The sequence below is a fragment of the Heptranchias perlo genome, chromosome 16 (genome assembly GCF_035084215.1).
Source record: "Heptranchias perlo isolate sHepPer1 chromosome 16, sHepPer1.hap1, whole genome shotgun sequence".
In the NCBI taxonomy this organism is placed as follows: Eukaryota; Metazoa; Chordata; class Chondrichthyes; order Hexanchiformes; family Hexanchidae; genus Heptranchias; species Heptranchias perlo.
The window spans coordinates 11,453,256-11,475,089 of record NC_090340.1 but is presented as its reverse complement, the minus strand read 5'-3'; the positions used below and the strand labels follow the sequence as shown (position 1 = coordinate 11,475,089).

The 21,834-nt window shown below is 47.9% G+C and overlaps 1 protein-coding gene across 2 annotated transcripts in view; it reads left to right on the top strand.

Moving 5' to 3' along the window:
- The window catches only part of LOC137333488 (RNA-binding Raly-like protein), a 1,248,502-nt gene that overhangs the window by 1,188,917 nt on the left and 37,751 nt on the right, over positions 1 to 21,834 (top strand). For both annotated transcript variants that reach the window (XM_067997653.1, XM_067997655.1), the window contains exons 7-8: positions 10,925 to 11,085; positions 21,056 to 21,169. In XM_067997653.1, the coding sequence (XP_067853754.1) occupies positions 10,925 to 11,085; positions 21,056 to 21,169 (275 nt within the window). The remainder of the gene's footprint in view (positions 1 to 10,924; positions 11,086 to 21,055; positions 21,170 to 21,834) is intronic.

Genomic DNA, 21,834 nt, shown 5'->3' with positions numbered 1-21,834 from the left:
CACCTTCTTCCATACATTTCTCAACTGTGAGTGCCTTCTGCGCAATGGTATTTGGTGCTTGACAGACTGTTTTGAGTAGTTGAGGGGGCTGGAATGAGAGGCCATAGATTAAATGTAAGAGATTTACAACAGAGACCAAGAGAATCTTCTTCACACAGACTGTTGTGAATCTGTGGAATTCACTTTCAGAATCAGTGGTTGAGGCAGAAAGTACAGTCAGGAATTTCCTCAGGGCAGCTCCCGATCAGCCGCTGTAACTTCACCAGCAGTGCAGCAGAAAGAAAGGAGGAACTTGCATTTATATACAGCGCCTTACATGATCTCAGGATGTCCCACACCGCTTTCCAACCATTGAAGTACTGTTGTAATGTAGGGAAATGTTGCAGCCAATTTGCGCACAGTAAGGCCCCACAAACAGCAATGTGATAATGACCAGATAATCTGTTTCTAGTGATGTTGGTTGAGGGATAAATATCGGCCAGTACACCGGGGAGAACTCCACTGCTCTTCTTCGAATGGTGCCATGAGATCTTTTATGTTCACCTGAGAGGATGGATGAGGCCTCAGTTTAATGTCTGATCTGAAAGATGGCACCTCTGATAGTGCAGCACTCTCTCAGTACTGCATTGGAGTGTCAGCCCAAATTCAGGGCTCAAGAGGGGAATTTTAAGGTGGGGAGGTGTTAAATTGGTAAAAATGGGAAACACGACCGCAACCCGCTGCAAACGCTTCTGGTTTAACTGCGGCGGGTTTGGGGCCATCTGAGTAACCAGCTCTGGAGAGGCAGGTCCATGATTAGAATATTTAAATGAGGCTCCGTTCCTCAGATTTTAGCAGCCATTTGGAATTTAACGGCTGCGGGCCAGGTTTCCCAGGGCTCAGGAAACCGGGCAACTAAATGGAGGCGAGAACTGCCGGATCCAACAGGGAAGTGCTTTTCTAGCACTGCTTGTGGGCCAGGAAGTGCTTCCCCAGGCCCCTCAAGAAAACTTTCTGCCCCAATCTCTCCCTCCCCGCGAACTCTCCCCCATGATTTCTCCCCCGCGATCTCTCCCCTCCGTGACCTCCACCCTGCAATCTCTCTCCCCGCGACCTCCACCCTGCAATCTCTCCCCCGTGATCTCTCCCTCCCTGTGATCACTCGTTCCTGCAAACTCTCCCTCCGTGATCTCTCCTTCCCACGATCTCTCCTTCCCCGCGATCTCTCCCTCCCTCGATCTTTCCCTCCCTCGATCTCTCTCTCCCCTCCCGTGATCTCTCCCCTCCCCGCGATCGCTCCCCTCCCGCGATCTCTCCCCTCCCGCGATCTCTCCCCTCCCACGATCTCTCCCTCCCCGCGATCTCTCCTTCCATGATCTCTCCTTCCGTGATCTCTCCCTCCCCGCGATCTCTCCTTCCCGTGATCTCTCTCTCCCCTCGACCTCACTCCCCCGCGCTCTCTCCTTACCGTGATCTTTCCCCCCTCGATCCCTCCCTCCCTCCCTCCCCCCCCGCAATCTCTCTCCCCCATGATCTCTCCTTCCTGCGATCTCTCCCCCGCGATCTCTCTCCCTGCAATCTTTCCCCTGCTCGATCTCACCCTCCCCACGATCTCTCCCTCCCCGCGATCTTTCTCTCCCTGCTTCCACGCTCCCAGCCCCCCCATAATGCCCCGATCTTCTCCGATTGCCCGGCACTGTCCTGAACGGTCCCCGGCAGCAGCCTTCTACCACTGGCCTTCCCACCTGTCAGTCAGCCAGCCTGTCAATCTAGCCAGCTGCCGGGCGGGAAACAGAGTGAACAAATGCTAATGAGGCCCTGACGTTAAGGACCTCCGTCTTCCCGTCATTTCCGGGTTTCCCGGCCGCTGACACGTCTCCCCGTTCCCTCCCCGCCTCCCCATAAATATCTGGGCCCACGTTTCTGGTGTAGGACTTGAACCCAAGACGGTCTGACTCAGAGGTGAGCGTGCTACCACTGAGCCACGGCTGACACCATAATCCCCATAAGCGGAGATTCTGCCGCACTTCCGGTGAAGTTATGGTGGCAGAGCGGGAGGAGCTCCGAAGAAATTCCCGGCCTATGTCAACATTCAAGATTAGATTGGATGGGTGGATGAAGGAAAAGGAGATGAGGGGATATGGGATCAGAGCAGGTAGATGTGATTAGAGCTATATAATCGCGTGGTGGGTGAACACTGTCACGGACTGACTAGGCCGAATGACTTATTTCCGTGATGTAACTTCGATTTATCAGACCTGTGAGATATGAATGCATAAAAAGATTAAATTTAATTGAAGACCTACCAACCCTCCCGCATTCAACATGATCTCTCGTGGGACATCACTGCTGGCTCAGTGGTAACACTATCACCTCCGAGTCAACAGTGACTATACTTCAAAAAGTACTTCAGCGGCTGTAAAGCGCTTTGGGACGTCCTGAGGTTGTGAAAGGCACTGTATAAACGCAAGTCTTTTTTTCTTACGACTATGATGGTCTGTGGTGTAGCGACTGGTGTTTGACTACCGGTATTTTCATAGGAACAGGAGGAGGCCATTCAGCCCCTTGAGCCTGTTCCGCCATTCAATTAGATCATGGCTGATCTGTATCTTAACTCCATCTACCCACCTTGGTTCTGTAACCCTTAATAATCTTGCCTAACAAAAATCTATCAATCTCAGTTCTTGAAATTTTCAATTGACCCGTAGCCTCAACAGCCTTTTGGGAGGGAAAGTTCCAGATTTCCATAACCCTTTGTGTGAAGAAGTGCTTTTTGACATCACCCTTGGATGGCCTAGCTCTCATTTTATGCCCTCTTGTTCTGGACTTTCCCATCAGAGGAAATAGTTTCTCCCAATATATCCTAACAGATCCTATAGTCATCTTAAACACTTCAATTAGATCACTCCCTAATCTGCTATACTCGAGGGAATACAAGCCTGGTCTGTGCAACCTAGCCTCGTAATTTAACCCTTTCAGCCCCGGTACTCTATTACCGTTGTATCATGCGACGACCAGGATGGTAGAAGGTGAACTGGATGGACCTGGGTCTTTTTTCATCTTGCATTTCCTATATTCCCATTTAATAATTACGTGTTGTGATCTTGCTATAGAGCTGTTCAGGAGTTGTTGCTTGTTTCAGTGTCGTCCATCTATGAACACTAACTTGACCCCTTGGTATCTCCAGTCCTCCTCCATTTAAACCTGGCATATACTATCCCATGGAATGGGAAAGTGGGGCCTCGTAACTCTGGTTCGATTCTTGATTTCATTTGTGCCCTAGGTGGTGAACTCGATGGACCTTGGTCTTCTTCCATCTAGCAATGACAATTACAAGTTACTGTGCTCTTGGTGCAATCGGAGCCGTGTGTTGAGTGACACTGCTTATCCACAAGTGACTCAAGCATGCAGCCTCCAACCATTTGGGGTTATAGCTAAGCGAGAAACTTGTTGCTCACAGCCACTCAGAAAGCGGCATTTTGACTGCCTCCGAGACATCTGTAGATGGAATTGCAGCACTGGAACAGCAAATCACACAACGAATCTCGTGGCAAACATGAAAATTCATATGATCTGTCATGGGACATCAGAGCTCACCAGATCACTCGCCCTAACTGTAGCAGCTTATTCTCATCGAGTCACCACTCGCTCACATTTCAGGGAAATTTTAGTGAGAATTTTTTGTGCTGTTAAAGATGAGGAATATCGGTGCTGGGGAAACGGAACTCTTCCCGTTTCAGGCACCGTGTCGACATCAAACACTCAGGCGAGGTGTAGCGCACGTGAAGGCAGAGTAAATCTCATCACATTCTGCTCCAACATTGTGCCTCGGCCCCAAGCTCAGGAGCACATCTCCTACTGCACCAGGGTGGCATCGTCCATTGCCCACACAAGCTATCTTGCAGCCTGTCTGAGGAGCGCCCGTTCAGTGCTAGGTACCACCAATTCTGTGCTGATGGCCCACAATTACCAGGAGCTGGGATGAGACTACCCAAACTGATTTCATGTCAGCACTTATAAGCAACCGGGAGACTTTGATCCATTACATCTAGCCTGCATTTGAACCCTGGTCCGAGAGGTCAGTGTCCAATTCAAGGTACTATGCAGCCCCTGAAGTTTTAGTTATTTTATTGTCCCACTTCAATTAAATAAATTGATTCTGTATCTTTACATTTGAATATACTGGAGGTTAAATTCAACAACTCCTGAATCTGGGCATGGGGGTCGTGGTGCGTGATTAACCCGCGTGTGGTGTTTCCGATGCAGACAGTATATGGGATTCCTGCTGCCGGCTCATTTCAATGATTTGTACGTGCAGCCAGCAGTACCTGTGCTGATGAGTGGCTGCACACAACAGCAGGAAGCCCAATATGGGGCGTGGAAAGCACTAGTTAAAGGCAGCCTGCACCTCTTAAAGGGGAGGTGCACTGTCAGTGCAAGCAGTGGAGGATGACAAGTGGAATGGCTGGACCTGCAAGACAGCGTGCATCGAGGATCTCCAATGACGCACTGGAGGCTTTGTTGGAGGAGGTGGATGAACGGAGGGCCATCCTGTATCCGCAGGGTGGCAGGAGACCTTACAGACACCAGCTGCGGAGAAAGTGGGAGGAAATGGCCCTGGAGGTGAATTCCAGGAGCATTGCACGGTGCACGTGGATGCAGTGCAGGAAAAAGTTCAATGATTTGACACAAGCAGTCAAGGTGAGCGAATACAAAGGTTAAGTGGCACATCCTTCCAACAGCAACACTGCTCCACGCATCACACTCCCCGTCACCCACCCACCACCAAACGCTGCCCATTCGTACACTGCACTTCAGATGCTGCATCTCACTCTCACATAGTAACATACTTGCAACGCACACACCCACCACTCACAGGTCACACGCACTGGCAGCTATTAGACCATGACAGGCACATCACCCAAACACCTTGCAGGACACTTACTGACACACTTACCTCTGTCTTGCAGGAGAAGGTGGTGCATAACAGCCACCTGAGGGAGGACAGGCACACCTACATGTCTTTTCTGACTCACGTGTTGCAGATGCTGTCAGCACGCGCGTCTTACTTGCTCCCATCCCCGCTCCACAACTCACTCCATCTCCCTTTGTCATTGCAGACACCCAAGAACTGGTGCCAGCACCGTCCAAGGAGGAGGAGGAGAGGAGGGAGACACTGAAGCCACACCATCACTCGATCTGACACTCGCATCCACCAGCTCAGAGACTGACACTGCACGCCCTTTAGAGGCTAGTTTAGAGTAGGGATCTGCACATGGTGAAACACCGAGCACAAGTCCGCAGGAGCCAGGGCGGAGGGAACGGATACCACAGGTGCCAGCTCGCCGGAGGGCGAGGTCGCTCACTAGTTCTGCTGCCGAGGCGTCAGATGATCACGTCGATGGGCCAGACAACAGAAGATGGCTGATGGGCGCACACCAAAAAATGCTTGGGACAGTGGAAAGCCTGCGCACAATGACAAGGGACATGGAGGAGTCCAACTCCAACTTGCAACAGGGATTTGTACAGGGCTTGGGGCCCATCCTTTCCCACATGGAACGGGTGGTCACCTCCATTAGCAGACCTGTGGAACCCACCATGATACAGCGTCTGATGGCCGATGTCGTGGCTTCCATTGCAGCACAAACAGCTGCCATTGCAGCACAACCCGATGTCATCAAAGGTCTGCATGCTTCAGTTGAAGCTCAGATTGCTGCTTTGGAATCAGAGGCTCAGGCTGCTGCTATCGTGGCTCTGGGTACCTCTGTTGAAAGGGGCTTCCAGGGCGTCACAGCACTCCAGCAATCCATTCTCCAGCAGATCACCAGGATTGCTGAGGCCCTGCCCCAGGAGAGTGGCAGTGGCGCCATGGAAGAGGAACCTGCTGCCCTATCTCAGGATGACAGCATTCCTGCTCCCACCCCTGCCACTCCGCCAGTGCCCTTGCTGTTGCCTGTCAGCCATCCAGCTCAGACTGCTGCAGCCCATGCTGAGATGGTACAGAATGAAGCCGGGCCCTCCCGGCTCAGAGCTGCTCAAAATTGTTTATCCAAGGCCATCTGCACTCTCCTCAATTGAAGGCCAGCAGCCTTCCACCACCCATACTCCAGCCACTGGGGAAGCACCTCGTAGTAACACTAGGAAAGGCAAAGGCACACGAACGACAGGCACTGAGGGAATGAACAAGGGTGAATAATGTAATCTGCTATACTTGAGTTAATGTGTAACGTTATAAATTTGTATTTGAAGTCACAGTTGGTGGTGGTTTTTATTTCTGCGATGAGCTGCGGGAGGAAACAATGTGTAATCATACGGAGGGCGATTTTATGGTCATGTGGGAGAGGAAGAGTGAGGAGTGTAGGACTGTTGAGAGGTGTCATTGAGATTACTGATATCGTTCATGAATAAGGTGAGCACGCAGAGCCCTGGCAGACAGGGCCCGTGCACCTTGTTGCCTCTTTGCCTCTTCCTCCACTTCCTCCTCTGTTTCCTCCTCATCAGCCTCTGCCTCTGGCTCAGGGTCTCGCCAGATAGGCGGTGGCAAGGGCTGTCCCCTCATAAGGGCGAGGTTGTGCAGCATGTAGTATACAATGACGAACCTTAACACCTGCTCAGTGGAGTACTGCAGGGCTCCACCAGAACAGTCCAGGCAGCGGAAGTATTGCTTTAGGACGCCTGTGGTGTGCTCAATGACGTTCTGAGTGGCCACATGGCTCTCATTGTAGGCCTGCTCTGCACATGTGTGTGCCTGCCTGACCGGAGTCATGAGCCTCATAGAATCATAGAAAGGTTACAGCACAGAAAGAGGCCATTCGGCCCATCGAGTCTGTGACCGCTCTCTGCAAGAGCAATCCAGCTAGTTCCACTCCCCTGCCCTATCCCCGTAGCCGTGCAATTTTTTTCCTTTCAAGTATTTATCCAGTTCCCTTTTGAAGGCCATGGTTAAATCTGCCTCCACCACCCCCTCGGGCAATGCATTCCAGATCCTAACCACTCGCTGTGTAAAAAAGTTTTTGCTTATGTCGCCTTTGGTTCTTTTGCCAGTCACCTTAAATCTATGTCCTCAGGTTCATGACCCTTACGCCAATGTTTCTCTCTATCTACTCTGTCTAGACCTTTCATGATTTTGAATACCTCTATCAAATCTCCTCAACCTTCTCTGTTCCAAGGAGAACAATCCCAGCTTCTCCAGTCTATCCAAGTAGCAAAAGTCCCTCATCCCTGGAATCATTCTAGTAAATCTCTTCTGCACCCTTTCTAAGACCTTCATATCCTGCCTAAAGTGCGGTGCCCAGATCTGGACACAATATTCGAATTGTGGCCAAAACCCATCATGACATAAGAACATAAGAACATAAGAAATAGGAGCAGAAGTAGGCCAATTGGCCCCTCGAGCCTTCTCCGCCATTCAATAAGATCATGGCTGATCTGGTCCTAACCTCAAATCTAAAATCTTGTCCAATTTCCTGCCCGCTCCCCATAACCCCTAATTCCCTTTACTTCTAGGAAACTGTCTATTTCTGTTTTAAATTTATTTAATGATGTAGTTTCCACAGCTTCCTGGGGCAGCAAATTCCACAGACCTACCACCCTCTGAGTGAAGAAGTTTCTCCTCATCTCAGTTTTGAAAGAGCAGCCCCTTATTCTAAGATTATGCCCCCTCGTTCTAGTTTCACCCATCCTTGGGAACATCCTTACCGCATCCACCCGATCAAGCCCCTTCACAATCTTATATGTTTCAATAAGATCACCTCTCATTCTTCTGAACTCCAATGAGTGGAGTCCCAATCTACTCAACCTCTCCTCATATGTCCGCCCCCTCATCCCCGGGATTAACCGAGTGAACCTTCTTTGTACTTCGACTTCCTTGCTTTTGTACTCTATGCCTCTATTTATAAAGCCCAGGATCCGAATGCTTTTTTAACCGCTTTCTCAACCTGCCCTGCCACCTTCAATACTTTGTGCACATATACCCCCAGATTTATTTGTTCCTGTACCCCTTTTAGCATTATGCCCTTTAGTTTATATTGTCCCTCCTCATTCTTCCTATCGAAATGTATCACCTCACATTTTTCTGCGTTAAATTTCATCTGCCATGTGTCCGCCCATGCCACCAGCCTGTCTATATCCTCTTGAAGTCTATCACTATCTTCCTCACTGTTCACTGCACTTCCAAATTTTGTGCCATTGCAAATTTTGAAATTGTGACCTGTACACCCAAGTCCAAGTCATTAATATACATCAAGAAAAGCAGTGGTCCCAGCACTGAACCCTGGGGAACACCACTGTACACCTCCCTCCAGTCCGAAAAACAACTGTTCACCACTACTCTCTGTTTCCTGTTCCTCAGCCAATTTTGTATCCGTGCTGCTATTGCCCCCATTATTCCGTGGGCTGCAATCTTGATGACAAGCTTACTATGCAACACTTTATCAAACGCCTTTTGAAAGTCCATATACACCACATCAACTACATTGCCCTCATCTACCCTCTCTATTAGCTCATCAAAAAACTCTATCAAGTTGGTTTTGCACGATTTGCCTTTAACAAATCCGTGTTGGCTTTCCCTAATCAATCCACACTTGTCTAAGTGAGGGGACAGCCCTTGTCACCCAGTAGCCAGCCTTTGACTTGCCGAGCCGGCTCAAAGATAGTTGGGACGTTGGACTGCCGCATAATGAAGGCATCATGACTGCTGCCAGGGTAGCGGGCATTGACCTGCATGATGCACTGCGTGTGGTCGCACCCCAGCTGCACATCGAGGGAGTGGAACCCCTTTCAGTTCATAGAGATGGCCGAGTTGAGATGTGGAGCACATATGGCAACTAACCTGCAATACCTGCATTGATCCCTTTAAATAGCGCTGGTGAAGGATCCTCCAGGCCGTCTACGACATGTTCAGCTGTTCATGGTTAAGATAGTGCGTTGGCTGGAGCATTGAGTGCCAAAATGGTATATATCCCTTTAAATCAATGTTGCATACTGATCTAATGCATATTCTCCTTTCTTTATATGCTGCTGGTGTTTGTTATCTGCGCGTGCACCAACGCCTTTACCAAGATGGCGTCCGGCACACATCATGCCATGCGCGCGCATTTCGGATGCCATTTTGGGACCTTAGGAGGCCGCATAGCACCTAAAAAACAGGCGCTACACTGCCCAATTTATAGCCCATTGTATCCCAGAACTATTACTGAATATCATGTACACAGCAGGGCACCAGATGTGATCTTTAACAGTTTACCGCACTGAGATTTTCTCAAGGCAGGAAGCCCAAATGGGCAGTGTCTGAAGCGATAATTTTCTGTTTTTACTTTTCATGGGTTAGCAGAAGGTTTCCATCTTCCTGCTATTGATTGGCTAAGTTCTAGGAACATAAGAATGGGAATAGGCCATTCAGCCCCATGAGCCCATTCCACCATTCAGTTAGATCGTGGCTGATCTGTACCTTAACTCCAGTTACCTGCGTTGGTTCTGTAACCCTTAATACCCTTACCTAACAAAAATCTATCAATCTCATTTTTGAAATTTTCAATTGACCCCCAGCCTCAACAGCTTTTTATGAGAGTGAGTTCCAGATTTCCACTACCCTTTGTGTGACAAAGTGCTTCCTGCTCTAATTTTAAGGTTATGCCCCCTTGTTCTGGACTTGCCCACCAGAGAAAACAGTTTCTCTCTATCTACCCTTTCAAATCCTTTAAACATCTTAAATGTCTCAATTGGATCACTCCTTAATCTTCTAAACTCAAGGTCTATGCAACCTGTCCTCGTTATTTAACCCTTTTAGCCCATTCTGGTGAATCTGCGCTGCACCCCCTCCAAGGCCAATACAACCTTCCTGAGATATATTTTATTATATATGTATATATAAGTTCTTTGGGATTTCAGTATTGCCGAGACTGTGTCTTTATTTGAGACTCGAGGTGTGAGTGAATGGCAGAGTTTGTCAAAGTTGGACAAGTCCTATGTCTGAGATTTTCAGTCTCAAGTCATATACCTCAGCCAAACACATGAATGTGGTTAAACACAACAGGCAGCGACTGTCACATGCACCTGTTTAATGTGTTATTTTCCTCTCCCTTATTTTCTTTTTCTTTCTTTTCTTTGCTTTTCTGCTCTCCTCCCCTTTTTATCTTTACAGCCTGTCCGTCTTTGCAATTTCTAAGCGTTTTCTCTTGCCAAAATGGAAGCAGAGCTATCCCAGCATCCAAAGTGGCCATGAAAGCCCTCTGTTAAAACTTGAGTTTTAATATAGGATTATCACTTTCACTATGGAGGCTCAGATTGTTTTAATTTCTCTTGCTTTCCAGCGAGAGGAAGCAAAAGGAGTGCCCGAATTGCCAGCACAGTCCATACAGTCATGAGATATGATCTCATGCGCAAATCTTCCGTTGAATGTGAGAGAATTGGCGGGCCCGTTGAATAGGTGTTACAAGTAGATCCAGGCCAACATTCCTCTTTTGATCAACACCGCCAAAAAAAAAATCAACTGGCCGTTCATCGCAGTGCTTTTTGAGAACATTCTGGAAACAGAATGGCTGCCATGTTTGCCTGCTAGCAGCTCCTATACTCCAAAAAGTATTTTGTCATGTGAAGTGCTTTCAGATGCTGCAATGTGATCAGGTGCTATATAAATGCAAGTACTATAATTTATATTGTCTGTGTATTGTGCCATTTTCAGGTGCAATCTGTGTATGCTATTGTATCAGTGCATTAAAACTAGTCTTCTGATTGTCCATTATGCTACTGCTAACCTGACTGTGATCAACTAATTCACTACAGGCCAGGGAGTGAACCTGACCTGTAAGGGATGAACAGTTGATGAATTTACTCCCTGAATCACCAGGGCCTGGGCCAACAATTCCATTTTGTTTTTATGCACTCTGCTCACGTTTAAGTGTTTCATTTTCCGTGTCCCTGACTCAGCCCTGTTTTTATTTCACAGGATGTACGACTACCACAGAGTCCCCCCACCAAGTCGGGCAGTGCCACCTGTCAAACGCCAGCGCGCCATGGTCTCCGTTCCCCGGAGAAGCAAGGGCAGCTTCCCCGTGAAGAGTGGACCGCGGTCAAGTGCTGCCCCAACTCCATCAGCTGGGACTAAATGTAAGGGAATCTGTTTGACTTCTCCCCACGTAATGTCCTTGAAATAGATTTACCCGGCCGAAGACTAACTTGTGACTCAGGGATCCACTAAAGGGTTTGTCCAATACCAACATGGAAACAGAGGGAGCGAGGCAATGGCAGAATCTACAGGTGGAACTGTGCTGGAACTGTAGAAAACACTGGTTAGGCCACAGCTTGAGTACTGTGTATAGTTTTGGTCACCACATTACAGGAAAGATGTGATTGCACTGGAGAGGGTGCAGAGGAGATTTACAAAGATGTTGCCAGGACTGGAGAATTTTACCATGAGGAAAGATTGGATAGGCTGGGGTTGTTTTCCTTGGAACAGAGGAGGCTGCGGGTTGATTTAATTGAGGTGTATAAATTATGAGATAGAGTGGACGGGAAGGACCTATTTCCCTTAACAGAGAGGTCAATATCCAGGGGGCTTAGATTTAAAGTGATTGGTAGAAGGATTAGAGGGGAGCTGAGGAAAAACTTTTTCACCCAGAGGGTCTGGAACTCACTGCCTGAGAGGGTGGTAGAGGCAGAAACCCTCATCGCATTTAAAAAGTACTTGGATATGCACTTGAAGTGCCAAAACCTACAAGTTCCCTGTTCCTATTGTTGCTTTTCCTGATTCAGAGACCAGTTGCTGCTGGACACCCTGTGGCTCCATGTCCACCAGGAACTGGATTGAGATTTAGCTCACGTGCAAACCCTTACAGCTGGCAGACAGGCGGAGGCTTTTATTCCATCAGCCTGGGATGGATTTAATACAGGGGTCCCAGAGGTGAAAGGCCAGTGCCTCTAACCCACTAAGCCATCCAGTCCCCTGAAGAACAGTTATGTCAATGTCCTTGTTTTTAAAACTTAGTCTACCTTTTGCTGATCTGACCCAACGGGAGAAACCATTTACATCGTAACTACCTTCTTCCTTCCTCATTGAATCAGTAACATGATGCTGAAACTGTGGCACTTCAGATTTACTCAGGCTGCATAATTGAAATGGGAATTTAAGAGGCTTAATTAGAAGCTCCTGTGCACTTGCAGAGAAAGCAGATGGTGCATTCATTAAATGTTCACTTTCACGCATGTGTTTTTTTTTACAGAAATCTATTATGAAATGCAATTATACAAAATTAATAGTGCATGGCAAAATAGAAAAAAGTCAGCTATTTTTTATTTAGCTGCTTAAAATAAACTAATAGTTAACACTTGGAGCGCCGAGGTGTTAGAAGTAAACAGAGGAAAGAGAATTTAAACATGTGGTGGAAATTCTTGAAATGCCAGTGGAAGTTACTTTATTTTCTTAACCTGAGCACAGGCTCCACCTCAGGCCTCCCTGCTGATGGGTTCTTTGGTGCATCTTGTAGCAGCTTTATTGATTATAACGGAAGCCGCTTTAAAAGGCCTGAGTTGACCTGTAGCTGCCCAACCTCGAGGAACTGCTCTACGGGCTGAATATCACGGGTCGGTAGAGTTGCCAACTCTGGTTGGACGTATTCCTGGAGATTTCATCCCATGACCTCCCGCTTTCCTACACCAATTGGAAAGTGAACACTCTTTATCGCCCGATTGGATGATTCTTGACTGTTAGTCAAACAGCCTTTTTTTTCATCTCCAATATTTTTATAACTAATAAATGAAAGTGTTCAAAGAAAATGAGAAAAACTTTTTTTAATGCCCCTATGATTTTTCTCCTGAGTTACTCGCAGCAGCGTCCTGGAGATTCATCTTGAATTCCTGGAGACTGCAGGACAATCCTGGAGGGTTGGCAACCCTACAGGTCGAGCGGTCCCAAATCAGCTCTCAGACTCATACTACTCCAAGGACTTGGCCCTATCTCGTGCCTATCAGTGGAGGCACGGGGGAGAGGGGGCTTCTCCCCATCACAGAGCGATCCAACCTTTGAGGACACCCCCTTGGCCTGGATTTTCCAATCTGGCAGAATGCCATGGGATCGATAGCTGGGGCAGGCTGTGCCCGTCCACTCCGGCCCCCAACAGACGCTCCAGGGTCAGGCCCGTTGCATCCAGCTGGCGGTATTTGTGATGCCGCTGGGGCCGCCCACCACAGGTGGGGGGGGGGGGAGGAAAATGGTTGTGGCGCCAACATGGCAAGGCTGGCGGTGCCCGCTGAAACGCAAAAACATTTTTTTTTGTTTCAGTTATGTTGAAATCTCCCACTTTTCCTCGTGCAGTTGATTGCTCTGTTGGGATCGATCGATTGCACCAGGCAATGCTGCCCATTAAATTTGAACTCTCAGCTCCTCCACCACCTTCTCAATGATGGGCACCGTCAGTGCAATGGCATTCCTGGCAGGCAGTATTTCTACTGGCATTAATGACATGAAGTATGAGAAAGTGTTCCCAACATTAACTCAACTGGACCAGCCATATAAATGCCACGGCTGCTGGAGCAGGTTAGAGGCTGAGAATTCTGCGGCGAGTGACTCACCTCCTGACTCCCCAAAGCCTCTCCACCACCCACAAGGCACAAGTCAGCAGTGTGATGGAATACTCTCCACTTGCCTGGATGGACGCAGCTCCAACAACACTCAAGAAGCTCGACACCATCCATGACAAAGCAGTCCATTTAATTGGCAGCCCATCCACCACTTTAAGCATCCACTCCCTCCTGTGGCTGCAGTGTGTACTATCTACAGGATGCACTGCAGTAACTCGCCAGAACTTCTTCAGCAGCACCTCTCAAACCCGTGACCTCTACCACCCAGAAGGACAAGGACAGCAGGCACATGGGAACACCACCACCATGTTCCCCTCCAAGTCGCACACCATCGCGACCTGGATATATATCACCGTTCCTTCATCGCCGCTGGGTCAAAATCCTGGAACTCCCTACCCAACAGCACTGTGGGAGAACCTTCACCACACGGACTGCAGCGGTTCAAGAAAGAGGCTCACCACCACCTTCTCAAGGGCAACTAGGGATGGGCAACAAATGCCGGCCTTCCTAAGTGACGCCCACATCCCGAGAATGAATACATTTTAAAAACTATTACTTGCACATGTCAGCTGGCAGGGTTGCCAACCCTCTAAGATTGTCCTGGCACCTCCAGGAATTCAAAATTAATCTTGTGGGCGCTGCTGCGAGCAACTCTGGGAGAAAAATATCACTGAGGCATTCAAAAATAAAATTGTGTGTTTTATTCATTTTCTTTGAACACTTTTTGATTATTGGTTATAAAAATATTGGAAGATATGGGAATTAAAGGCTGTCTGACTGGTGAGGGAAGGTGGGGCAATTGGAGACGGGAGGTCATGTGAAGAAACTTCTCAGGAATCCAACCAGAGTTGGCGACGCTACCAGCTGGGCGGCATATTCAGCATCCGCTGTCGACACAGGATAATCCTAGGCAAAGGTAGAGGCTGTGGAACCAGTAGAATGGTTGCCTGGCACCTTTCCCATTCCAGCCTGAAAACGGACAATGAATCTACAGAACATCTAGGCCAGTGAGTGAGCCTGCATTCAGGTTAAGAAAAAAAGTGTCACTTTTTTATTAAAAAATAGCCACAAATATTTCTTACATGTTTTTCTCAATATAGAATTGGGAAGGGGGGTTTATTTTGAACAAAAATTACTGCGCCCTTAGACTTTACTTCCCCTTTAAGTGCAATCACTGGTTTCTTGCCTTCCCCACAATGGACTTTTGTCCAGTTTGGAACACTGAGGTGGTGGTTTTATTAATGGTGTTGGAGCCATTTTCAAGACCGTTCCTCTCTTTTCTGTCAGGTATATGTTTACTTATATCGAAAAAAAAACAGGGATAAAAAAAAATCAGAAAAATACAGTGGACTGGAAATTCGACAGGGTTTCTCCCGGAGTGATAGTGTGAGTGGCTGATAAAGGCCGTCAAAGCCATCCCTCTGGGGGATACCACTGATCTCCGGTTCAAGTCACGGCAAGAGATCATGAGAAACCACACGGAACTTCAGAGTCAGTGCTTCTGAATCGACAGACCTGGAATGAAGTGCTGACTGCCCTTCTAAAGGTGGCGCTGTTTTTGGAGGCTCCAGTAGGTCAACTGTGCTCTGCTGAGGTAATCAGATTGGCAAAATATCAGTGCCTGTGTTGCACAAAGCATCATGTAACTAGACATGGCAAACAGACACCTTTCTACCTAGAATGGTTTAATTTTAAGCTTTCCAGTGAACCACTACATCAAACTATTTTATCATTGCCAAAAAAAAGTAATGCAATGTATTTTAAGGGCCATTAATTCTATCCTTTGGACTTTTGCCCATCGAGAACTGGATTAACACAATTCGAGAGAGGAAACCAACCCCATCTGTTTAGTTTTAAGCCCAGGTCCCAGTGTTCCAACACACTAGGCTGGACACCCAGTATCCTGCCAACTTGAATTAAATCATCTTTAATTGGACTTGAAGGAAAGCTCCAGGCTACACAAAACAGATGGCTATTGTGAAGTAAATAGCCAATATACTGAACTGCTTGCTCCTTTAAAACATTACTGGCCAATCACTGCTTGGGCTCACACGTGCGTGACGGTTGCTTGGGTGAAGTATTAAAGGGCTGGCAATGCTTGTGAAACTGCACCAGCAAGAGGGGAGTTTGCTTCATTATGATCAGGGAAATGTTAAGGATATCAAAACTACTGCAGCCCAGCTCTCAGTGGCTGAAGGCAATGTCTGATGAAGCACTATATTGTACAGACTAGAATGTTGTACGTTTGATCTCCAGTCTGTTCCGAGTTACTTGATCTCAGCTGGGCAGCAGTTGGGGTGCTCCAATTGACCACAGCACCCCTATGCTAGGGAGGAAAACCTCCAGGCCAGATCATTGTCCACTGACCTTTTTGCAAAGTGTGTGTGGGGCATTAAGTGAGGGCTCGTCACAGTGATGCCTCCCATGTCCAACAATCTTGCCAACACCCATCGTCTCGACTCACACATGAAGAATGGTTGCTTTGGCGAGGTGCACTCCAGCAAAGAGTCAGTGTCTCCTGGAGAAGGGGTCACAGACCTGACCCTAGCAAGAGTCAGTGCCCTCAGGAGAAGGGGGTCACAGACCTGACCCTAGCAAGAGTCAGTGCCATCAGGAGAAGGAGTCACAGACCTGACCCTAGCAAGAGTCAGTGCCCTCAGGAGAAGGGGGTCACAGACCTGACCCTAGCAAGAGTCAGTGCCATCAGGAGAAGGAGTCACAGACCTGACCCTAGCAAGAGTCAGTGCCATCAGGAGAAGGAGTCACAGACCTGACCCTAGCAAGAGTCAGTGCCCTCAGGAGAAGGGGGTCACAGACCTGACCCTAGCAAGAGTCAGTGCCATCAGGAGAAGGAGTCACAGACCTGACCCTAGCAAGAGTCAGTGCCATCAGGAGAAGGAGTAACAGATCTGACCCTAGCAAGAGTCAGTGCCATCAGGAGAAGGAGTCACAGACCTGACCCTAGCAAGAGTCAGTGCCATCAGGAGAAGGAGTCACAGACCTGACCCTAGCAAGAGTTAGTGCCTTCAGGAGAAGGGGTCACAGACCTGACCCTAGCAAGAGTCAGTGCCATCAGGAGAAGGGGTCACAGACCTGACCCTAGCAAGAGTCAGTGTCTTCAGGAGAAGGAGTCACAGACCTGACCCTAGCAAGAGTCAGTGCCATCAGGAGAAGGAGTCACAGACCTGACCCTAGCAAGAGTTAGTGCCTTCAGGAGAAGGGGGTCACAGACCTGACCCTAGCAAGAGTCAGTGTCTTCAGGAGAAGGAGTCACAGACCTGACCCTAGCAAGAGTCAGTGCCATCAGGAGAAGGGGTCACAGACCTGACCCTAGCAAGAATCAGTGTCTTCAGGAGAAGGGGTCACAGACCTGACCCTAGCAAGAGTCAGTGTCTTCAGGAGAAGGGGTCACAGACCTGACCCTAGCAAGAGTCAGTATCTTCAGGAAAGGGGAGCCAAAAAAAATGACGTGAAGTGATTTCCACACCTGTTTAAATAACACTGATCATTTCAGTATTAACATAATATTAATTTATTTTAGCTGCTTGTTACGGTGTATATGGAGTTTTTTTTAAGTTAAAGGGGGTGAAATTGGTCTGGGATGGCACTGTGAAATGGTCGATTACGAATCGGCCGCCCGTTCTATAGACTGCCCGATAGAAGTCAATGGAAGGGAAAAGCGGGAGACTGTCGAACCGGCGGCCGATTCACCCTTTGTTTTGTGCTGCTGCCAAGGACCAGTTTCACCCCCAAAATCTCTCGTGATTTTACCAACATTTTGATGGATTAGCTGCCGAGCAGTCTGCTGATACTATGGATAGATACTAACTCTTACCTGGGATTACTGATTCATAGAATCATAGAAAGGTTACAGCACGGAAGGAGGCCATTCAGCTCATTGAGTCCGTGCCAGCTCTATGCAAGAGCAATCCAGCCAGTCCCGCTGCCCCGCCCTATCCTCGTAGCCCTGCACATTTTTTCCTTTCAAGTACTTATCCAGTTCCCCTTTGAAGGTCATGATTGAATCTGCCTCCACCACCCCCTCGGGCAGTGCATTCCAGATCCTAACCACTCGCTGTGTAAAAAAGTTTTTGCTCATGTTGCCTTTGGTTCTTTTGCCAATCACCTTGAATTTATGTCCTTTGGTTCTTGACCCTTCTGCCAATGGGAATAGTTTCTCTCTCTTTACTCTGTCTAGACCCTTCATGATTTTGAACACCTCTATCAAATCTCCTCTCAACCATCTCTGTTCCAAGGAGAACAACCCCAGCTTCTCCAGTCTATCCACGTAACTAAAGTCCCTCATCCCTGGAATCATTCCAGTAAATCTCTTCGGCCTTCACATCTTTCCTGAAGTGCGGTGCCCAGAGCTGAACACAATGCTCCAGTTGTGGCCGAACCAGCGTTTTATAAAGGTTCATCATGACTTCCATACTTTTGTACTCTGCCTCTATTTATAAAGCCCAAGATCCCATATGCTTTTGTAACTGCTTTCTCAACCTGCCTTGCCACCTTCAACGATTTGTGCACATATACCCCCAGATCTCTCTGTTCCTGTACCCCTTTTAGAGTTGTACCCACTAGTTTATATTGCCTTTCCTCGTTCTTCCCACCGAAATGTATCACTTCGCATTTTTCTGTGTTAAATTTCATCTGCCATGTGTCCGCCCATTCCACCAGCCTGTCTATATCCTCTTGAAGTCTATCACTATCCTCCTCACTGTTCACTACACTTCCAAGTTTTGTGTCATATGTAAATTTGGAAATTGTGCCCTGTACACCCAAGTCCAAGTCATTAATATATATCAAGAAAAGCAGTGGTCCCAGCACCGACCCCTGGGGAACACCACTGTACACCTCCCTCCAATCCGAAAAACAACCGTTCACCACTACTCTGTTTCCTGTACCAGGAAATTCTGTATCCATGTTGCTACTGACCCCTTTATTCCATGGGCCGCAATCTTGATGATAAGCCTACCATGCGGCACTTTATCAAACGCCTTTTGAAAGTCCATATACAACCAAGTCAACTGCATTGCCCTCATCGACCATCTCTGTCACCTCATCAGAAAACTCTATCAGGTTAGTTAAACATGATTTGCCTTTAGCAAATCGGTGCTGGTCTGGGGAACTGCTTACTCACTACTTGTGTTTCACCTCTCCCTCAAGCCACATGATGCAGTGGAGAAAGTAGAGGAAGCAGCTTAGAGGAGGCTGTCTCGCTGTCACTTACTTTCAGACAAGCATATTCTTCTTAGAGTAGAATTGCTGTTAGACACCGAGGGATTTGCATATAATCCAACAGCTAAAACTAACAGGGAACAGCTTACATTTTCATTGCAGATTTTTTTTTTACAAACTGCCTCTTCCCTTCGAGCATACACGTGTATTGTACTGCTTGGGAATAGATCGGAGCGGAGGCAGATGAGACCAAGGTTATCCTTTCAGTTCCAACCTCTATTTGGCATGTTAGTCCATCATTGTTCTTCATACACACCCTGAGGATTTGTTTCACATTCCGTCAATCCATATCGGTAATACTCAGATGCACACGCATAACATTACCGTAAAATGCAGGTTGTCGGATGACTGAGGAAGGCTTTGTAGCTGTCAAATGTATTGTGAGCATGTTCCTCACAAATAGAATGGGATCAATATTCATTTCTGCCTGACTGATGGCTTTATGCAAGAGTGGTGGGTGTAATTTGCCCCCTCTCTGTCTCTCTTCCCCTTTTTCAAACAAATTAAATATTTCTTCTTAATTGTGACCTCTCCATGTCACGCATCATTTCCTGAATAATTGGTCAAGCAGACGCTTGAAGTTGCGATGATGCAGTGACCTCTGTGGATATGCAATTGCCCTCCTGGACATGTGCTTGTTCTCCTGGACATGTACTTCCTCCCCTGGTCATGTACTTGCCTTCGTGGACATGTACTTGCCCTCCTAGATGTGTACTTGATCTCCTGGACATGTAGTCGCTCTCCTAAACATATACTGCCATCCTGGACATGTAGTTCCCCTCCTGGACATGAGCGTCCCCTCTTGGACATGTACTTGCCCTCCTGCATACGGACTTCCCCTCCTGGACATATACTTGCCCTCCTGCGTACGGACTTCCCCTCCTGGACATGTACTTGCCTCCCTGGACATGTACTTGTTCTCCTGGACATGTACTTGCCTCCCTGGACATGTACTTGTTCTCCTAGACATGTACTTGCCTCCCTGGACATGTACTTGTTCTCCTGGACATGTACTTGCCTCCCTGGACATGTACTTGTTCTCCTAGACATGTACTTGCCTTCCTGGACATGTACTTGTTCTCCTGGACATGGACTTGCCCTCCTCGACATGAAAATGTCCTCCTGGATATGTAGTTGCCCTTCTGGACATGTACTTCCCATCCTGAATATGTACGTGCCTTCCTGGACATGTACTTGCCCTCTTGGAAATGTACTTGCCCTCGTAGATATGTACCTGTCCTTGTTGAAATGTACTTGCCCTCGTTGAGATGTATTTGCCCTCCTGGACATGTACTTGTCCTCCTGGACATGTACTTGCTCTCCTGGACATGTAGTTGCTCTCCTACACATGTACTTGCCTTCCTGGACATGTACTTGCCCACATGGAGATGTACTTGCCCTTGTGGAGATGTACTTGCCCTCCTGGACATGTACCTGCCTACATGAAGATGTACTTGCCCTCCTGGACATGTACTTGCCCACATGGAGATGTACTTGCCCTCGTGGAGATGTACTTGCCCTCGTGGAGATGTACTTGCCCTCGTGGAGATGTACTTGCCCTCGTGGACATGTGCTTGCCCTCGTGGACATGTGCTTGCCCTCGTGGAGATGTACATGCCCACATGGAGATGTACTTGCCCTCGTGGAGATGTACTTGCCCTCGTGGAGATGTACTTGCCCTCGTGGAGATGTACTTGCCCTCGTGGACATGTACATGCCCACATGGAGATGTACTTGCCCTCGTGGAGATGTACTTGTCCTCGTGGAGATGTACTTGCCCTTGTGGACATGTGCTTGCCCTCGTGGACATGTAGTTGCCCTTGTGGACATGTGCTTGCCCTCGTGGAGGCGTGCTGTCCTATTGCGAAAGGGTACCTGGGTGCTGCTAAGCAGTTTCCAGTTTTGGACTGTCCCAGGAATGTGAGCCAGAACTATAGTGATATAATGATAATGGTCTTCCTCCTCTCTGCATCCTCAATGCGTTGCAATCAAGATTCATCACATTGCCTCCCTGCCTTAACTCATTCTTCCCAGGATCTCAAAATTGTGGAACGCCTTAACTCTCTCAACCTTGCCTTTCTCGTACAACCTACATACTCTTCAAACCCAAGATTGTTGTCATCGGACCGCCCTGTCTTGATCTATCTCACCTTAGGTCCTGCTGCTTCCAACCTTGGTAGCATCTTGCTCCGTGGGCTTGACCGCAGTAATATTTTTAAGAAATTCTTTGGTATGGTATTTGCTGAATTTTGTTTTTCAGTGAAAGCTGATGACCTGCAGACAATAAAGAAAGAGCTCACCCAGATAAAGTATCGCATCGATGGTCTGCTGGACAGCCTGGAGAGGATGGAGAAACAGCGCAAAGCTCCGCCAGGTGAGAGAATGGGAATGCAAGGAGAGACACAAATAATCTGATTCGCTAATTCTGTTCTGAACTATTACATTGTTGGACTAGATTTTTTGTGAATGAGGTGAGGGTATTAGTGCTGGGTAAAGGAATACTTATTTCAGGCACCTAGCGTCAGCATCAAGCAGTCCCAGGTTGGGTACATAAGACCATAAAAATAAGAACATAAGAAATAGGAGCAGGAGAAGGCCATACGGCCCTCGAGCCTGCTCCGCCATTCAATCACATCATGGCTGATCTTCGACCTCAACTCCACTTTCCTGCCCGATCTCCATATCCCTTGATTCCCCGAGAGTCCAAAAATCTACCTATCTTAGCCTTGAATATACTCAATGATTCAGCATCCACAGCCCTCTGGGGTAGAGAATTCCAAAGATTCACAACCCTCTGAGTGAAGAAACTCCTCTTCATCTCAGTCTTAAATGGCCGACCCCTTATCCTGTGACTATGCCCCCTAGTTCTAGACTCTCCAGCCAGGGGAAACAATCTCTCATCATCTACCCTGTCAAGCCCCCTAATAATCTTATATGATTCAATGAGATCACCTCTCATTCTTCTAAACTCCAGAGAGTATAGGCCCATTCTACCCAATCTCTCCTGATAGGACAACCCTCTAATCCCAGGAATTAATC